The sequence below is a fragment of the Coturnix japonica genome, chromosome 8, assembly GCF_001577835.2.
Source record: "Coturnix japonica isolate 7356 chromosome 8, Coturnix japonica 2.1, whole genome shotgun sequence".
NCBI lineage: Eukaryota > Metazoa > Chordata > Aves > Galliformes > Phasianidae > Coturnix > Coturnix japonica.
The window spans coordinates 18,097,615-18,117,294 of NC_029523.1; the positions used below are offsets into that span (position 1 = coordinate 18,097,615).

At 52.5% G+C, this 19,680-nt stretch overlaps 1 protein-coding gene across 3 annotated transcripts in view; it reads right to left on the reverse strand.

The window, feature by feature from the left end:
• The window catches only part of ERI3 (ERI1 exoribonuclease family member 3), a 94,074-nt gene that overhangs the window by 2,300 nt on the left and 72,094 nt on the right, over positions 1 to 19,680 (reverse strand). The window contains exon 8 of one of the 3 annotated variants that reach the window (XM_015870229.2): positions 19,168 to 19,205. The exons of the other annotated variants lie outside the window; for them this stretch is intronic. Within the exon in view, the coding sequence (XP_015725715.1) occupies positions 19,183 to 19,205 (23 nt within the window). The 3' untranslated portion in view covers positions 19,168 to 19,182. Of the gene's footprint in view, positions 1 to 19,167; positions 19,206 to 19,680 lie in introns of those variants that run through there. 3 annotated transcript variants of the gene reach the window in all.

Below are 19,680 nucleotides of genomic sequence, written 5' to 3' on the forward strand. Positions count from 1 at the left end.
ATAAAGAAGCCTCCACATCCATCTCCCAACTGTAAATCCAGGGAGTGCTTTATAATCAAGCTACAGCGATAATAATGTGAAATTAGGTCTCTCTATCAACGGGAGGAGGCCTTTTAATCACGGCTTAAAGGGTGCAAACGCTGTTTATCATAATTGAACTGTATCCGGGCTAATTGTGGCCATATTTCACTGTCTAGGAGACAGCAGGCTGCCTGCTGACAGTGCTGCATGCCGCATTGAGGCCCTGAGTGGCCGTGCCGTGCCGCTGCCAGGTGCCGCCAGCCAGACCAGTGTCACTGTGCCACCCTGCTGCCATGTGCTGGTGACAGCAGCTGGGGGCACCTCCATCCCACAGCCCTGGAGCTGCTGAGGATGCCCCTGGCACTGCCATCCCAGCCCGTGGGTGGAAGATGCGCTGTCCCCATTTGTCCCTTTTGCAGCCACTGGGCATCTCGGAGATGCAGGGCACTGCCTGGGGGATCTCACCATCCCATAGCCCAGGGACAAGGTTTGCTCACAGTATCCCCCTCGCTATGTCCCTGTGTTCCCAGCCCCTCCACCCCACACCTGGTGGGACAGCACGGGGACACGGCGGCTCTCTCCCACTACGGGCACCCTGCGGGGTGGCAGCCCCAAAGGCCACCAACACCATGAGTCATTTTGGGAGCCTCAATCCAAATCAGTGCGAAGGTAAACACGCTTATTATAATTATCCATGTACCAAAAAAATCAACAACAGCAGAACAACTTTCTAATATGCAATTACAGCCATCTATTGATTTTACAATGTAATCCGCTCCGATTGATTTAATAACACAATTATAGGCTGGCTCTCGGGATATTAGAGTGGGAGATTTTCATAAACTCCAAAGCAAAAAACTAAGCGGCTTTTAAAACAACACAGTCAGATGGCTGTTTGGGGAATTATTAGCAATATGAAATCCTCTAAATCTGGCCGTCGTTACCTTGTGGAAGGAATTTCTATTACAAAAATGGCAATTGACAACCTAAAAGAGCGTGGACGGGATTGCTTTGCTGCTCTTTCAGTGCTTAATCCATTGCAAAGGTGGCCACGGGGCTGGGGGTGGGGATGGAGATGGGCAAGGGAGGAGGCATGGGGCTGGGGACAGGGGCAGCCCCGCTGCCTGGCTGCCCCCTGGGGGGGCACACAGCCACAACAGGACCCAGCGCCACACAGCACCGCTCACCCTGTGTCCCAATGGTGTGACCTCACAGTGGCCCCAGAGCCTGCGTGTCCCCACGTCCCCATGCCCACTGCCCCTTCCTCAGCCACCTCCACGGCACTGGGGTGCCCACCTGTCCCCATGCCCAGCACTGGGGAAGGCAGCCCTGCACCGCTGTCCCTGCTCTGCGCAGCCGCTCGTGCCCCGGCTCCCTCCATGTATTCCCGACTTTATGGGCACATTTTTCTTGTCAAGCTGACAGGGTTGCTAAGTGGATTTCTCCCTGATATGCGGACGGATTATCACATTACTCCAATGTCCTACACAAACATATTACTTTATATTCAATAGCCCTAATGAATATAAACTGCTTTTTCTTTTTTGGGGGCGGGGGGTAATCTATAGATTTTTAATGAGGGCACTATTAACTCCCTCCTCTTTAAAACAGACTTAGGTGCAGGCTCTGAGTAGAAAATCAATGGTGTTATTGTAGGAATATTGTATATTGATATTGTAATAATAAGATGCAATTGATTTAGGGGTGTTGCACGCCGTGTAGGAAGGGGTCAGCCTGGGGTTACCCGGCAAACGGAGCGCGGCTGCGCCGTGCTGTCCCACACCGTGCCGTATCACCCACTGTGGGCATGGGATGGCTGGGGCCAAGCTCGCCCCAATAGCTCTGCACTGTCCCCATCCCCATGTCCTGTCTGGGATTGCCGCTGCTTGGCACTGCTGGGTACAGGGACCATTGGGGCCCCCCCTCCACGTCCCCATTGGGAGCAAGCCCCGTGCACCCGTGCTGTGGCTGGAAGACGGATCACCGCCCGGCCCGAGCTGAGCAGGTCCATATTTAAGCTGTCCCCATGCTTTATGGTCTGTACGAGAACTGATGCTCAGGAGACCAGGGGCCATTTGTCAATGTTCTAATGGCAGATTACTGTTAATGAATAATATCGTCGCTCCCTTTGTACAACAGCTCCCTGCGAAGTGGGAACAGGGATGCACGGCCACCACCAACCCCTGTTGACAGCCGGTGGCCCCGTGACCCAGCAGCCACATGGTTCCTGTGGCCATAGAGGGACCAGACACCCCCCAGCTCTGGGATCAGCAGGACGCGGGTCCCACCTCAGGGTCACCTTGGCAAGCGTCACAGCCCAGCTCTGAGTAAGGGCAGGATGCATGGGGACAGACAGTGACAAGGACACATTGGGGACAGTCCCCAGCAAACAGCCCCATCAGCCCGCACGGTGCAGGGGTCGGCGTGCCCCAGCCGCCAGCAGGTGTGTTATGAGGAGCTGACAGCGACACGCAGAATATTAAGAATAACTTACCTCATTATCTGCAATTACGTTACTGCCACACACCTCATTTCTTCACGAAGAAAAGGAAATTAGCTTTCTATTGACTTCATCCCACTGCCTCCCCTGGCCGCCCCGCCGGAGAGCCGCTCAGAATTTGGAGACAATTGGTGCCTCGCTCCATACCTGTTGCCATCCCTTCCCAGTCCCAAATCCCACCCACACCACGGGCACCCTACAGCTGCCAGGTTGCTCACCTCCCGTGCCCCAGTGCAACACAAGGGATGGGTGGGGGATGGGGACATCCCAGCTCTGGCGTGGCCGAGGACCTCCACTTGCCCGCGTCCCCATGAACGTCCCCAGGCAAAGCAAGCGAGTGGCCCCGGGAGGACCGAGCGATACAGGGAAAAAGCCAATTTAATCTTTATTAGGAGGAGATTTCTCTTTTAGTAATAAGCACACTTCAAATAATTAGCGTGTTTTACGTAATAATGAAATTATGGAAATGCAGGCCACTTATTCAAACAAGTCGCCATTACCATATTTTTAAATATTAGACTTAATTAGAGTTTATCACTTCAGAGAAGTACGAGGAGTGGAGATTTTTTTTCCCTTACGAAAAAAATCCTCATAAAGTGTTTATTAAGAGCGGGTAAGAAGGGGATAATGATCTGTTTGGAAATTAAGGCAATCAAACATTTAATGCTCTGCACTCCTGTAGGCAAAAGCATTCAAATGAGTCAATTATACATCCATTATCCAGGCACGATTAAACAAGGCAGGACGGGGAATTTGTCCTCCCCATCACGCGATTGTCGCGAGGACTTATGTCCACTTAAAGGCAGCTAATAAAACACACAACTTGTGGGAGGAGAGGAGGGAAGGAGCAGGGAAAGGGATGGGGTGGGAAGGATGGGGACGAGGGAGCGGGTCAGTGGGACCGCCGAGGGAAGAGGTGGGAGATCCGTAATGATGCGGCGGTGTCTGCATCTCAGCCCGCCATAAATCAAAGTAATTAAGTTAACATGAAAATCAACTTCACCATCCCGTTAAATTACGGCATTTGCATATTAGGACTCAAATGAAGTAGGTGCTGGTGAGTAGGAGGAGGAAGAGGAGGAAGATGGGGGGGGGGTTTATGTGTGTGGGGGGTGTCTGTGCTCCAAAAAGGCACCCATTTATTACGGTGAATAACTAATTCCAGAATTTATAGTGCTGGATTTTTGTTCCCGTGCCATTTATATTACAGAAGGAAATTAAGGGGCGGGCAGGAGGCTGGCTGGACATCTTTCTGCGTTATTGCTTGTCTGCCATTTGCAAATCATTATTAATTGTGGCCCGTGTCGCTGGTGCAGCAGGGCAGGGTGCCTGGACAGCCGGAGCAGACACACATATCTCTTCATCAGGACCCCAGCCGCTAGCCCTGGAGAGCCAATTACCCCTCCCTGATTGGTATCAGATAAGGAGGGAATTTTTACAAATTAGGGAATAAATAGAATTTCCACACGTGGAGCAGGGAGGGCTTGAGAGGCAGTAATGAAAAACGATACATCACCATCAGCCAGACAACCCTATTCATACGCCGATGCATTACGCTCACTACTCATAATCCCGCCGGGTGACAGACAGCCCAAGGAGCTGCCGTCCAGCCAGGATAAGGGGCAGCACCGTGGGGATGGAGTCCCAAACTGGCCCCATCACCCCACAGCTCCCAGTGCCGTGCCCCGGGCAATCATGGACTCGTTAAGGCTGGGAAGACCAATCATGTCATCCAGTCCAACTGCCCACCCTTTCCCACCAACCACAGGATGCTGTTGGGGGACGTGGAGCCAGCAGTGCAGGGATGTGGTACAGCCAGCATGGCACGTGGGGTGCCCAGCCCGTGCCACATCCCCAGCCTGGAGTTGAGCACCGCGGGCAGTTAATTAGCTCTCCCTTATGACAAGCACGTCACCAAACAAAATGCTCGGCAGGAGATCAATCTCGCCTGTAAGTCACGCAGCCTTTAATTTATTCAGCATACAATGTCGCTCCACCACTGCCTTCCTGTAATTTATACCGTACACTGTCGTGTATTATTTAACTCGTCCGAGTGTTTTACAGCTCGCCTGAAAGTCGTGGTGCAAGATAAAGTCATGGCTGGGGCAGAGGGCAGGTGCAGCAAGATGCAGCCTGTCCCTTTGCTCTGGGATGGGATTGTGGTGTGGCTGGGGATGGGTGCCAACTTCCTACATAAGTTCACGGCTCTGTGAGGGAATGGGAAGAGCAGGCCAGTGCTGAGAGCAGCCCAATGAGATGCTATTGCTCTCCAGGAGCCCCAAGCTGTACCAGAGCCAGAGAAAATCTTTGGCCAGCCCTGTGAGATGTCCCCACGCTGCACCCTCTGCACGGGGACAGGAGCATGTGGGGACAGTTCAACCAGAGCTTGTCTTCGGCCGTGCAGCTGAATGGAAACAGTCAATGATATAGAGCTGGATATTCTCCGTGGGGAAGGTTAAAACCTCTGTTCAGCGTAAAGTTGCCATATCTAAGCACTTATGATCACGATATTTATGGCCAGTTTATTCCAGGCTGTTAAAGGCAGCAGTAGTTATCCGCAGATAAAGGGAATTGGGCTCCCCTGGTGCCTCCTCTCCACGCACTGAAGGCAGGCAGGTGTCTGTGGGCACCGTGCCTCTACGGGGACACGGATGGCACGTCCCCCCTGTAACCCCCTGCTCCACGCTGCGGTGCCAATGTCCCTGCTGGGATTGGGACCCTAATTAGGGTGAAATTTCAAGGGAGTAATGAGCGGGTTTGTGAAGGCGCGTTCCTGCCTGTGAGTGACATGAGATGTCAGAGAAAGGAAATAAAAGGCGAGGATGCAATCCCAGAGCTGCCGAGACTGTGCGGCGAGTCCTAATGGAAAGTTGTGCTGCTCTTTAAAGCTCGGTCAGATGGCCTAGTTATTGCTTTAAAAGGGCCAGAATCAAACCGCCGCGCCGCACTCCAATCCTTCAAATAAAGCGAGCCGTGCTTCTGCGGGTCCGGCGAGCAGAGCCGTGCGATTACACAGAGAAGGGCAGGTCTCTTTATCTTGGAGGGAGACCTACCTATTTTTAAACATTAGCTCCAAATCACCAGCTCACCTCTTTGTCTCTTGCAAACCCTCTCTCGCCTTCTGGAGGAGAGATCAAACGCCAGCCCCGCTGCCATTGTTTCTCTCCCAGCGAGATGGATGCGGGACTGTAATCTTCCCACAAAGCCGTGCGCTTCAAAGGCATCAAAAGTGCTTATTAAAAGTCCTAGGAAACTAATTTAATAACATCCCAAAGGGCTGGAAAATCAGAGCTGGCAGCTCTTGGTGCAGCCTGGCCCACCGTGCCATGGGGCTGGACACCAGACCTGTGTTCCTGCATGGGTCCCATGGAGCGGGGCAGGGGATGGAGAGGAAAGCTCCAGCCTCCCGCTCACCCTGCCCATTAGCGGGGCTGTTTTACTCCGGATCATTAAATATGTATATCTTATTACACGCCTTGTTACAGTATTGAGCTCTATTGACTGATAATAAATTCCAAGCATCATCCCGGTCATAAATTTATCTGGAGATGATGAAGACTCAATAATCTAGTCATGCAGATAATATGATAGGGCCTTAAAAAAGATCATTACATTATATGTCAAAATTAAAAGTGAAATACACTTTATTAACAGTGTTTCCACACTTGGGGCCATTACTTGTTATATCCCTTCCTGCCCTCCCAGCCACCAACCCGCCATGCCTTGGGAGAAGCATGGAAGAGCCAATGCAGCCCTGCTCTGGGCAGGTGCCACCAACAGCCCGCAGTGTGTTTGGGGATGCTGGACATGGATTGCTTGGGGACCTGCAGGTGTACCCAAGTCACTGCTGTGCCCAGTGGCTCCTGTCCCTTGGCTCCCACTCCCAACCCTTCACGTGGAGGTCACAGCCATTGGCACCACTGCATAGCCCCACTTCACAGCACATGGTTGTGTGGCTCCTGGCTCAGCCTTCCCCCCACCCCTCGCCCCCCTCCCCAGCCCAACAAGGGGACGGGCGGCGGGGCTCGCGGATCGATGCCGTGACACAGATCAGCTGCCGGGAAAACCAATCGTGGATCAGATTGAAAGCGACTTCTCCGTGTATCTCCCCAGCTCCCGCTACAATAGATTGGCTGGAGAAATCCGATGGAGAGAGGAGACAAAGGGGGAGGAGATGGGGAGAGGAGGAAAGGGCTGATAATGCTCCCTGCCACGGCTGCTCTAATCTGTGACAGCCTGAGGATTTGCTGAAAACCATTATCACATTTCTCTCCCTTCTCTTGTCCCTGATAAAGCCCCGGCTAATCTGTTTGTTGCAGGTATTGAGCAAACGCATTTAGCGAAACAAGGGGTGTGCGTGCACTTGGTGCGTGCCTATAAAACATTTCCCCCGTGTCTCCAGCAGCAGTGGGGAGCAGGGGGGGCTGCTTTAGGGGCTGCTTTTGGCAGCTGTACTGGGTGTTGGCCATGGGCAGATGGTGCCCTCTGTAGGTTTGGGGAGCTCTCTCCGATGGGAGCGTCCCATCACACAGCCTCGTTCTGACCCCATGCATAGCCCTGGGACACGGGGAGAGAGGACAGCTCTGGGTACCCCATTTCCAACCAAGTCCTTCCCTGGGGATGGAGGTAATGCATTGAGAGCCCGGACCGGGGGCTCCCGCCTGTTACAAACAGTTCTCGTGGAACATTAATTACAGTAATTTAGCTGTGGAACACTAACTGCAGCCAGTGCAATAGCATTCAGTACATTAGTGGCTATAACCCACTCCTTAAAAAAGACATTTGGCTACTGACAGCTGATACAGTGAGTTGTGAAGCATAACCTAAGGGACGGGGAGGGGGTTGGGAAAGCGAGCTGGGAGCAACCCGTGCAGTGGTGCAGGTGGGATGGGGCAGCTCCCATCAGGGCACCCATCACTTGGGTGGTGGGGAGAAGGGCAGCACTTGGTGCCTGCAGTGCCCTGGGCACCCCCAGAGGAGCCCAGTGCTGTCCCCAAGCCCAGCGGGCAGCATCACAGGGCCACGTCTCCGTACGATGTCAAACAGAAGGACATTTCCTTCTATCTCTCAGTCACCGCCCCGGGGCACAATCCACCTCCATTCAATCTTTACGCCACTACACATGTTTCCTTTCTAGCCTCGGATTATTTTTTATCATCAAATTACTGCGGCGATAAGATGGAAGAGATGTGATAGCAAGCAGCGAGCTGCCGCCGCCCCTCTCCATCTCCCCCAGCCTCGCTCTGCATGGGGCTTCACACCCCCACTGCATGGATATCACGGCTGGGACCAAACCACAGCCAATGGTGCCCAGTGGGGCTGCGGTGGCACCCGGGTGGCACAGGCAGGGGACACATGGCCACGCCATCAGGGCTCTGGAACGTGTGATGAATCCTCCATCGCCTTGTTTGCTCCACTCCGCAACAAACGAGCCCCTTCCTGACCAGGGATAGCTCATCTGGAGGAATGCTCTTTCAGGTCTCTCTCCCTCTAATCCCTATTAATTTAAATAATGCTCGGGCACTCTCCTCCAACTATTTATTATTTATCAGGTTTGTTTATTTGTAGCTAACAGGTAGCGCTCAGCGTGCATCCCCGGTGCGGGGACAGGGGCCGTTCATCACCTTGCTCCCCCGCCATCCACCATCCGTCAATTACTCCTGCTTCCTTTAATTAGTAATGAGGACTAATATCTCTGCCTGGGATGGTGGCTGGAGCGGAACTTCCCTCCGGTGGCATCAGAGGGAATGAAAAATAAATACCTGCACCGAGCTGCTGCTCTGGGGGGGTGCATGTGGGAGCCCCCTGTGCATCCCTATTGGGGGGCAGCTCTGCGACAGCCCCTGTATGCCTGCTGCTGCCCTTGGGTAGAGCACATCATAGAGGAGATGGAGGTCCCAAGCCACGCTATCCCTGCACAGAGTGACCTTAACACTGAGCTCAGCCCCACCAGAATGAAATGCCTGTGAGATGCACCAGTGTCGCCTCTCAGACCCAGGGAGCTCTGCGTCAGAAGGTGCCACCCAGAGCAGCCTAATAGTGAAGGCAGCACGCGATATAAATGGAGCCCCTTTGATTTATTGACTGGGAGAAGTTTTTACACGATAGCCCATTAAGACGGACGGCTCTGTTTACAGCCAGACCATCTAGCTATAGGGACCCCGAGCTGGATGCTGTGTTTTGCTATTGCTCTTCAGGCAGACATCTCATTAAGGGCAACAGCATATGGAGCTCTCTGGATCTATACTTCACGAGTCCTGGGGGAGGCTTTTACCATTTTTAATAAGTGGGCAAGGTTAGCAAACCTGCAACGCGCTGACCCCGCACCATGGATCCCAGAGCAGCGCCGCAAGCGGACACACCGTGAGCATGCAGGATTCCATAAATCACCACCCTGCGGGGGAAACAGAGGGGTATGGCTTCCCAAAGGGGACCCAGGGCCATATTCATCCCCCCTGACTGCAGGGACATGCAGCACATGGGTGGCTCAGCCACAACGTGTTCACGCAATAGTACAGGAAACAAAACCCACAGGCAGCTGCTCCGGGGGGATTATGCTGTATTCAATAACACGGCTGTGTGGGAGAACATGAAATCTCCAGCAAAGACCTCCAGCTCTTCTGCCACCTGACAGAGCCTGTGGGAGCAGCTGGGTGCCGCGGGCTCACACAGGCAATAAGCACAGGTTGCCAGTGGCTCTGGTACACAGCCATCATCACTGCAGGGCAGGGTTTGGCACACCCTCTGCTCCCAGCTCCATGCAGCAGAGCATGGAAAGCCCTCTGGATGTCCCCAGGTGAGGGGTGGCTGACATCCACTGAGTGTTCTGAAGCACAGGTATTTGGGGCAGGTTTAGTGCCTGGCTCAGGGCACCACTCACACCCTGATACAGTGGCACAGCATGGCCCCGAGGCAGCAGTGATTCATGCCAATGTGCTGCCCTCCCCACATTGCCTCCTGGCCCCTGGGAGCCTGGCAATGGGATGGTTTCCTTTAGGAAAGTCTGCCTGGGTCTGGTAAGGGGATAGAAGGACAAATGGACAGGCATGGCGGCGTGTTTGGTCTCTTTCTGGCAGTTCTCTCACAAACAGTCTGAGCATCTTTGAAATGAAATTTTGTAGGCGATTAGCTCACAATGTGAACTTAATTGCTTTTGGTATTTAAAAAACCCCATTAAATTAAATGGCCGAGATATTGAGGCTTAAGCAGTGGCTGCTTCCAATGCACAGTAACTACCAGCCTCATTACAAGGCCGATTCCAGCCGTGCACAGCGCAGACCCATGCGACGTGACCGCTCTGGGCTCTGTCCCTGCTCCCAGCCTGGGAATTGATCTGGCCCTGTTTGGTGCAGATACCCTGCACCTCCCCATCGTAGCTCTGGGAGAGATGCCCTGCTCCACATTGAGCTCTGTAATAGGATAGAGCAGCAAACGACGGTGCTTTCACCTTACTTTACTTGTTTGTTTAAATTATTTACACTCCTCGGATGCAAGATTGCTCTCCAAAAGGAGCATCCTTTTGGCTGCTGCAGCTTTAAAATGACTTGCATCCATCACTCAATCGCTTTCAGGTCAAACATACGCTCCCGACTTAATGACCACATTTCCGCAGCAACAAATCTGTCACCGCTGTTTGTTTAAAGCCAACAATCTGTAGGAGCACTGTGTGCAAGGATTGAATTAACTCAGCATCTGAATGACTGCAGAGCCAGATCATTCAAATTGCACCTTTCCTAAGATCTTCCCGCAATGTTAATTAACGCTCCGTGAGAGATGGACAACGTACACGAGGCTGTGTGGAGAGCAGAGCTTGATCCCAATGTGCACAGGGCTGTAGGAACCAGGTCCTGACCCACAAGCACATGTGTGCACAGTGGGGTGGTGGGGGGCACCCCTTGCTCCAACCTACCCTGGTATTTCCAAGGCGCTGTGCTTGTCGAGAACTCCCATGCTGGATGCTTGACTTGCGCTGATTTGTTTTCCCCAGGAAATATCCATCCCAAACTGTTAACACATTGCAATGAACACGTGAAACATACGTTGCTGTTTCCCTCAGATTCCAGCTACGTGTTGCTCAGAGAGTATTCTGTGTGTGTGTGCTCGGATGCTTTGGAACAAAGCCTTGAAATCTGTTGGGAAGGCGATTTTGGGAATGTTGGGGATTGATTTCCCATGGAATGTCACCAATGCTGGGGACAGCCCTGCCTGCAGCCCCTGTGGCACCCGGTCCCAGCACCTGCGTGGGGAGCAGGGATGTGTGCTCGATGACTTCCCCAGGAAACAGGCAGGAGGAAACAGCTGTGATGGAAAACTTTGGGACCAGGAGCTGGGAGAGGGGCAAAGCCAGAGGAAACCGTGGGCCTGGTAGAGCTGGGGAGACACCAGAAGAATGGGGGATGGGACCAGGACAAGGAAGTGGTGACAAATAGCTGGGATACAGGTGAGGAGTGGGGCTCATCCAAGCCCAAATGCCCAGGTCTGCCCCATCCCTTGCCAACACAGCAGCAGTGCCCTCAGTGCAGGCCCCCTGTGCATCGCAGCCACTGCATCCCTGTGGAGCAGAAGCTGCTCTGGTGCAAGGTCCTAACCTGGGGGTCTGCAGTCCCCCCCAGCCTCACCTCATTGTGCTGCAGTTAATTGGGGCAATGCTCTAATCTCTACCTGCCATTGATTTCAATTCAGCTCCAATTTTCTTCTTTGACCTTCTCTCCTCCAGACCCTGCTCACAAACAGAGCACAAATCCTCAAACATCCCCTTCATTTTCCCCTGAAAAATTCCAGTGCCCCCCAACCACCAGTGACTGATGTCTGTCTGGATGTGACGCTTGAGGACAAACACTGCTACCCACACGGGCACCCTGCCCAGATGTGCCCAACTTGGCTTTGGCATGGGAAGGGAGGCAGTGACACTGAGACCACCCCAACCTCTCACTCCTCACCTTTCATATAAGCACTGGGTTGGAAATGGGATGGAAACAACACCAGCTCCCCACATGGCTTCCTGACGTCTGCAAGGTGACCATAGGGGTGACAATCTCAAGCATGGGGAATGAGAGTGAAGAGCTGTTGGGTGTTCCTGAGCCACATCAAGGTGCATCACATGCTGGGGGATATGCTCCCTTCTTCTCATAGCTGAGACCTCAGTAAGGCAAAAAGAGACCATGGGACTTTCAGATGGTGACCCTCAGGGCAGCTACCTGCTGTCCACCTGAATACTAACCCCTGAGCCCCAGCCTTGCGGGGCTGGGATGCTCCAAAGGGAATGGGATGCTGAAAGGGAAGAGCTAGGGGAATGTCTCCCCTCCTTCATGTCCCTGGGGCCATGGATGGGACACAGCCACCAGCAGCACCCAGCTGCCCGGTGCCACGTTCTGTGCCGTGATCTGGAATGGGAGCAGCCACTCGGAAGCGGTTAGGATCAGACTGCAATGTGCTGGCACTAATGAGCAGGAGACGGGGGGCTGCAGAAAGTGACTGGGAGATGTCCCCCAGTGAGACAGCACGAGGGGCAAAGAGGGAGCTGCTGCTGGGGGCACGGGATGGAAGAGGCATCATCCCTCAGTGCCCATCCCCTCCTGGTACTCCAAAATGGGTGGGGAACCTCCACCAAGAAGCTTTTCTCCAGAAATCCTGGCTGCCAGAATTCTAGCCCTCCTGGGGCCCTTCTTTTCCTGGCAGCAATTCACTATGTAAAGAGGCTGGGTATTTATAATTATGCTCAAAGTGGCCACTTTGAAAATCTATATGTCTCTAGGCTCCCTGTACATCATAATGTCAAGTCTGTGAATGGAGGCATCCATCAGAGGCCTCACATCACAGACCTCGGAGCTGTGATAAACACTCGGGAAATGCTCGCTGAACCCCACGTCCCACTGCTGCCTGCTGGGGAACAGAGCTGCTCTTTGCGGGGTGCCAATGGGGCTCCTCCAAGAGGGGCAACGCCAGGTGAGACATTGACCAGTGATGGGACGAGTACCTCCAACCAGAGCCCTCCTTCCTCTCTGACCCCATTGGGAAGTGGGGCCCAACGTTGCCATCCTCCTGCTCTCCATCACCTCATTGAGAAGTGGGGCCGGTGTTGGTTCCCACAGGAGAACAGAACACTGCTCCCTGCCGACCACGCAGGCTTCCCTAACACTTTGCCCAGGCTCTTCTTAAAAATTTATTGCTCTGTTGCAACGTGAAAAATAAGACAGAGAAGTAATCATTAGTATAACTATAACTCCCCGTGCAATAGCCCCACTTGTAAATTGAGATTTATGATTGCAGCTGCCGATATTTTAGAGGCCGGTGCAAGCAGCAGTGGCAGCACAGCCCAGCTCCGCGCTGCCCCGCCGCAGTTACAGTTTATCACAATCTGCAGAGATTATTGCAATGAATAATACACAACAGGCTGGCAGTGAAGAACTATTCCCGATCAAACGTTTCTGTAAACAACTGAATAAATAATATTGCTCAGCCCCTCTTTAGAGCCCTTGGAGGCGCACGGAAATCTCTCATTACTCAGCAGGAAGGCAGTGGGGGGCTCGGAGGGGTGGGGTCTCTGGGGGTCCCAGCTGGGTGGCGGCTCTGCAATGGGAACTGGGCTCGGTGTGCTCCAGTGAATGTCAGCAGATAATGCAGGGGTGTGCACCAGCGGCTGTGGAAATGACATTTCTTACATGGCTGGAAGGGTAAAGTTCAGCCTATAGCCTGGGGTTCCCTCAGCCACACTGAGCTCCAGCTGTGTGAACCTACACTGCCCCACCAGCACCATGTTCTCATCCAGTGGGCACTGTGCATAGACCCCCTCCCGACCAACATCACCCTGGGATGCCTCATTTAATACCCAAACCCTGCAATGCCCGCTCACACACCAGCAGTGGGACGAGGACACCCTCAGGCAGGACTGTCCCCCCCCAGCAGATCCCTGCTCCCCGTGCCCGGCTGCAAAGGACGAGGGAAGCAAAGCAGTGAAGTTTCCTTCCCGGCAGTGCCTGCTCTGCCCATGCCTGTGGAATAGGCTCCAATTAATCCCCCCTCAGCTTGGCCCGCCCGCTTCATTACCTCCCCTTGATGAGAACCATCAGTGGGGCCTGTATGATTTTGCTAATTAGCCTCACTTCGTTTATCATTTCCATTTTCTCCCAGAGACGCTCGGCTTGCTGGGCGACAGCTTCATCTCCTGCTGAAACAATGCGGCCCCTTCTGTGCCCGTCTCACTTAGCGCTGTCACCGCAGCCATTATGAAATTGGGGTTTCATTTACACACTAATTAAACATTACAGCTTGTTCACAATTACAACATGGGGATGAGGAGGTAACTAATTACTTAAGAAATGAGCTAACATTTATCTCTGGTTCCTCCCCCCCAGCCCACCGAGGTTGGAAATTGTTCGGTAGCAAACGCCTCCAAGCCCACGTACCCCCTGGGGCTGTATCCCTTCGAGGCTGTGTCCCCCTGGGGCCATGTTCCCTTGGGAACGTACCCAAAACTCATCCCCAAAGGGATACAAACTCTATTCCAGGGATGATCAGGGCCACAGCAGAGCCAATCCTGCTCCAGGAGCATGCAAGGGATTGGGGTCTTCATGGGCAGTGAGGACACACACATGCCCTTCATCTTCTCTCTGGTGATGGGCAACTCATCTTGAAAAAGACATTTTCTTCAGGGAGGAATTAACATTTAAAACAAGAATCATTAGGGTAAATAAAGCAAGCTGTCACTCGGGACAAAAGGGAACACAGAGTGTGGGCTCAGGACATTGCCATGTACTGGGAATCAGGTGAGGGGAGGAATAAGGAAGCCACGCTTGGCCTGAGCTGGAGAGTGCAGGCAGGAGATGGATATTCAGGCTGGATACTAGGAAGAAAATATTCTCCTAAAGATCTGTGATGCAGTGGCACAGGCTGCCCAAAGAGGAGTTGAGGTCACCATACCTGGAGGTGTATGAGAGATGTGGGGATGTGGCACTCAAGGATGTGGCACAGTGAGGTGGGGTGGGTTGGATGATCCCAGAAGTCTTCTCCTACCTTTTAGATTCTGTGTTTGGATAGAGGCTGAAGGCAGGAGATGAGGCTGGGGGCTGAGATGCAAGCTGCAAGGCAGGCAATACCCAGAGTCACTCATGTATGGATGAGGAGCTACGAGATATGGTTTAGTATCTTGTGGTAGCAATAGTAATGGGAGGATGGTTGGACTAGATGATCTTGTAGGTCCTTTACAACCTTGTGACTATATGACTCTATGGAGGTGGTGACATGGACCGTCTTGGGATAGCTGGGAGGCAGCAGCTGGGCTGTATGGTTATCTGCAAGCCAGCAAGCAGGCTGGTGGGGAGAGAGGGCAGAATGCTGAAGGCCACCCGATGCATTGCCTGGAAGCCTCTGCAGGCACTGGGAAAAGGCTGCGCTGCTGTTGGGCTTTTGAAACACATGAGAGTCCCTCCATAAACAGCCCTAAGCAGTGGAAATGCTCTCAGAAAAAAAAACCCACCTAGTCCAGCACCAGGCAATTAAGGTTCTTTTGCAACTCTTAACCCGTGATTTTGAGACAAAGAATTTGGCCTTGGCATAATTTGAACTGCTAATTGCTTTCCTGATCCGCAGTCAGAGAACTGAGATGAAGTCTGGGCACCAAAAAAAAAAAACCTATAATAAATCACCTTCCCTGTGCAGGAGAAAATCCAGAGCTGCTCTCTGGGGGAAGGGGATGATGCTCTTCTTCCCTTGAAGCAGCTTAAAAAATAATGATCAGGAAACAGTTAAGCAAAAAGGGGGGGTGAACTGGTGGTTGGGGGAAAAAAAAACCCTCACACCGCTTTATAATAATAGTAACAACTCATTCCCATAGTTTTATCCTTCCTGTCTTTAGCCCACAAAAAAAAAAAAAAAAAAAACCCTGAGCTAAACTACTGACACTGGCTGGGAGCTTAGAACTGCCGCATCAAACAGAGCCCTTGAATCTCCTGAACATAATTGTGCTGCCCTCTAACCTCAACCTTCAATCAGTGCAGTTTAACTATCTCATTTTAGCCTACAGGACACACCCCTCTGCTAACTAGCAGCCATATTCTTCTCATTAGGAGACTGCTCTGTACAGGAGCATGGAGGCAAATCCGTTGTCTCTCTTTTTCTCTCTCCCTCTGCTGCTCTTGGTTGTTATATGTGTACTTCTGGAGGGGAAGAACACGAGCAGGGGGCTTGGTGGGTGCTGGAGATGGCCCAGCTGCCAAACTCTGGGTCTCCTGGGGATGGAAATAAAGCTACACCACTTGTTCTCATGTGTAAATGCACAGCGTGCAGGCATGGCCCGCTAACCTCAGTGCCAGGTGCTGGAGGTGCTCCTGCTTTGCTCCCTGCATGCAGCCAGGATGGGCCCTGGGGTGGCAGTCCTGGTCCTGCAGGGCCAGCTGGGGACAGGCAGGGGATGTGTGTACCCCTGTGTCAGTATTGTACCTGTGCAGGCAGGGAAGCATGGGGCAATGCAGAGTTGGATGGGGCTGTGCACTGCAGGAAAACTGCGTCAACATGGCGAAAACTAACCAAGGGCTGCCATGTGCTATCCATCACTGATGAGCTTTGCATCAAGTCACAATGGTTTCTTCCATGCTTGAAGGTCAACTCAAAGCCATGTGGGAATGATGCAAGATGGTTCTGCCTGACCTGAAGGGCCCCACATGCCCTGCTCTCACTGAAACACAGGACACGGCAGCTCGGTGCCAGCAGTGTGGACCTAAGCACCCACCACAACAGTGACTGTGATTTTATCCCCTTTTATCAAGGGCTCTGCCTTTGCCCTGAGATGTGGGTGCACATCCTTCCCATGAGGCAGGATGCACGCAGGCAGGGAGGGTTAAGAACACAGCTGAGGCTGGATTTAGATAGACTAGTGCCTGTCCTCCCCACCCCGCAGCATCCTCCCCATCCACACCTCATCCCTGAGTCCCGCTGAGTTATGCCAGCTATTAACACGCTCCAAGTTCGTTATCTTAAAGAGGCCACTCAGGACACGGGGCAGCGATCCTTAAGGCAATTAATGCAATCCTTTGATTTCAGGGGATAATGTAGGAGCCGCCGGGCTGCCTTAAAGAGGGGACTGTCAGCACCGGAGCGAGGAATGGTCACGGGTCAGAGCATCGCGGCACAGAGGCACCCGTTAGCTCTTAACAAGACACGGGGGCAGCTGCCAGGGCTGGCTGCTGTCAGAGCCCTCCTCACCCAGCCCAGCTCCCTTCCAGGGAGGGGGAAGTGGCAGCTTGGGGCTTTGGCTGCTGCCTGGGGGCTGCCCAACCCCGTGGCGATGTGATGCACCCACCGAAGGCACGAAACTTTCCTCTTTCTTTCTCTCCTTCCTCATTTTTCAGAGCACAAGTTCTCTCTTGGCGAAGTCTTCTGGGGGAGGTGGAGAGAAGCAGGAAGGCAAAGAGAACCATCTCGCTAGTCAAAGCCTTTAACAACTATTTTTAATATCAGGCAGAGGAACAAGATTTTGAAATGAAACAGCCAGCGCCGCTTTGATGGGCGAGCGACAGATCTTGAAACAAGGTCCATTCCCTCCTCCTTCACTAACTAACAGCCATATTTCTCTCATTAAAGACAATCTGGCCGTATTTTCAAACTTCTTAACAAGGCGATCACCGTAATTTCAGATTTCTATTATCCATGCTCCTATTACAGCAGTCTTTTAAGCAGCCGTCTTCTTTTTTTTTCCTAAGCTTTCTTTCCCCGATTTTGTCTCTCCCCTCAAACTGCCACCAGTGGTAATGACGTGCAGGAAACAAGAGCACCGAGAACCAGCTCTTGTGGTGGCTTTTTTTCTTTCCTTCTTCTCCTTTTTTCCCCTTCTTTTTGGTACTTGCTCGTGCAGGGGGGCAGCAATAAGGAATAGAATACAAAAACAAAATGAAGTTTGGTTATCTCTTATCAGGAGTTTGGTTGTTAATCCGCCCAGGAGCTCACTTGGAGCCCAGGCACCACCTTATCTCCCCCGTCCAACACGGACCCCCCTCCCCGCAGACCCCCAGCTCTCCCCTTCCCGAAGGCGCCCGGCCGCAGCCCTCCCTGCCCCATTAGTCCTTGCCTGGGCTCTGCCAGATGGATGCAATTTGCATAATATCAGCGGCAGAGGCTGGCAGATCAACTGGGGTCAGGCTCTGACATCTCCAGCACAGTCTATCTCCGAGTGCTAATTTGGACTGCATTGATCTCTCTTTCTGATTTCTTTGTCATTTACGTCTGCAACGGTTTGACAGGAGATACAGAGACAGACAAGGGGGAAAAAGAAGGGGAAAGGGGGGGAGGGAGGGGGCAGAACAGGATAGAAACAAAGATGTCGTGTTACAGATGTCTGTTAAGGGAAAAAACAGATTAATCCAAGGACTCCTCTGAGGGTCGCAGCTTTGAAACATCCTAATTATCCCATTCGTATGAATTCCTGTACAGACTTAGAAGGGGGTCTTGTCAGGGAACTCAGGGGAATGGAAACTTGTTAAATTGCGGTGCAGCTCTCCGGCTGGCTGCTACCCCTTCCCTCTGCACCTCGCAGCCATGTCTCATTAGGAGAAGTGGGTGGTTGCAGGCATCCCTCCGCACCTTGGAGATGGCTCTCGTTAGGGCCAGGAGGAATAGGCACAGAGCTGTGCTCACTGCCCCCAGGACCAGGAGGTGTTCCAGAGTCACCCCTCATCCTGGAAGCCCAAGGGGATGGAGAGGTGGGAGCAGAAGCAAGGAGGATGCTGCAGACCAGAGAGAGCCACCAAGTAAGGACCGTCCCAGGGCAGGCTGTACATCCTGGTCCCCAACAGTGGGTTGGGGACACGTGCCTTGAAGTTCAAAGACATTTCCTTACCATTAATTGAGATGTTTATGTTCATTAACAGGAAACTCTTCCCCTCTCACAGGTAAGAGAGGACAAGCCACTATTCAGCCTCGTCTGGGACACGTCGCAGAGAGACACTAAGGCACCAAAGAATCCAAGGGGAAATCAAAATGTCACTCAGTGTTTTACATCACTACTTTCAACAGAAAAAGCTCTCTGGAAAGTTAATGCTCTTCCCAGGCCTCTCACCTACCACATGTCTTGCAGTGCATGAGGCTGCAGCACGGTGCACCAAATGCCGCCTGTTTGAGAACAAATGCCTACAAGAGGGATGTTCTGCAGGACAGACAGACAGCCAACAGCGGGATGGGTCCGAGCCAGCACACAGGGCTCTCTGTAGTGCAGGTCAGTTCAGGTCTTCAAGCTCCTGCTGTTGAAACAGGCTGCTTTGTAACACAGAGCATCCCAAAAACACACCCTCACCACTCCCTCCTGTGCTTCCATGATGCCAGCAATGGTTTGGCCTGGGACAACATGGCATGGCACTGCAGAGCATGGCATCACAGCACATGGCACTGCATCAAGGCTCATCCCGAGCAGCCACAGCCCTGTAACTATCTCACCTCCACCAGAAAGCCGGGCCAGCTCCAGCAACATCCCCAGCACAGCGGGGCCAGCAGCGCATTGTGCCCCCACGCGCCATCGACTTTCGGCTGGGTAGGACGGAGGGGTGACTGCAGTCAACACAAACACTCAATCATCCTTCCTTTCTTTCTTCTGTGCTTCCTTTGTTAACTGCAGGAAACAGCTGAAAGACCTTGAGTTTCCCATTGTAGCGTGTATGGGAACAGAGCTGCAGTGATCAGAACATACCCCCCGCTGCTCCTGGGGAAAAAGGGAGAGCAGAATCTTTTCTAAAAAGGGTTTACGATTAGAAGAGTGTTCTGTCACTCTGGCGCACAGTAATCCACTGCGCCACCAAGTCCCTTCAGAGAGATGTCGAAAAACTTAAATGACTGAAAGCAAAAGAGCCCTGGCTCAGGTTCCCAGGCAGCCAGACATCCTAATTATCTTTAGATCCACTCCCACATGGAGGGGAGAGAGCACACAAGAGTAAAAAAAAAATAATAAAATAAAAAAAAAAAAAAAGGAAAGAAAACGAAAGAAAAAGAAAGGGGGGGAAAAATAATAAAAAAAAAAAGAGGACTGTCACATTGCTTTTTTCTTTTTTTAAAAGCTCATCTCCGCTCACTGCTTTTCCAGCTGTGACACCTCTCACGGTAGTTAATTAGAATCATGTCAGCACGTTAATGTGCTCTGACTGGACGCTGACAGCCCATGACCGGCCAGCACGGAGCCC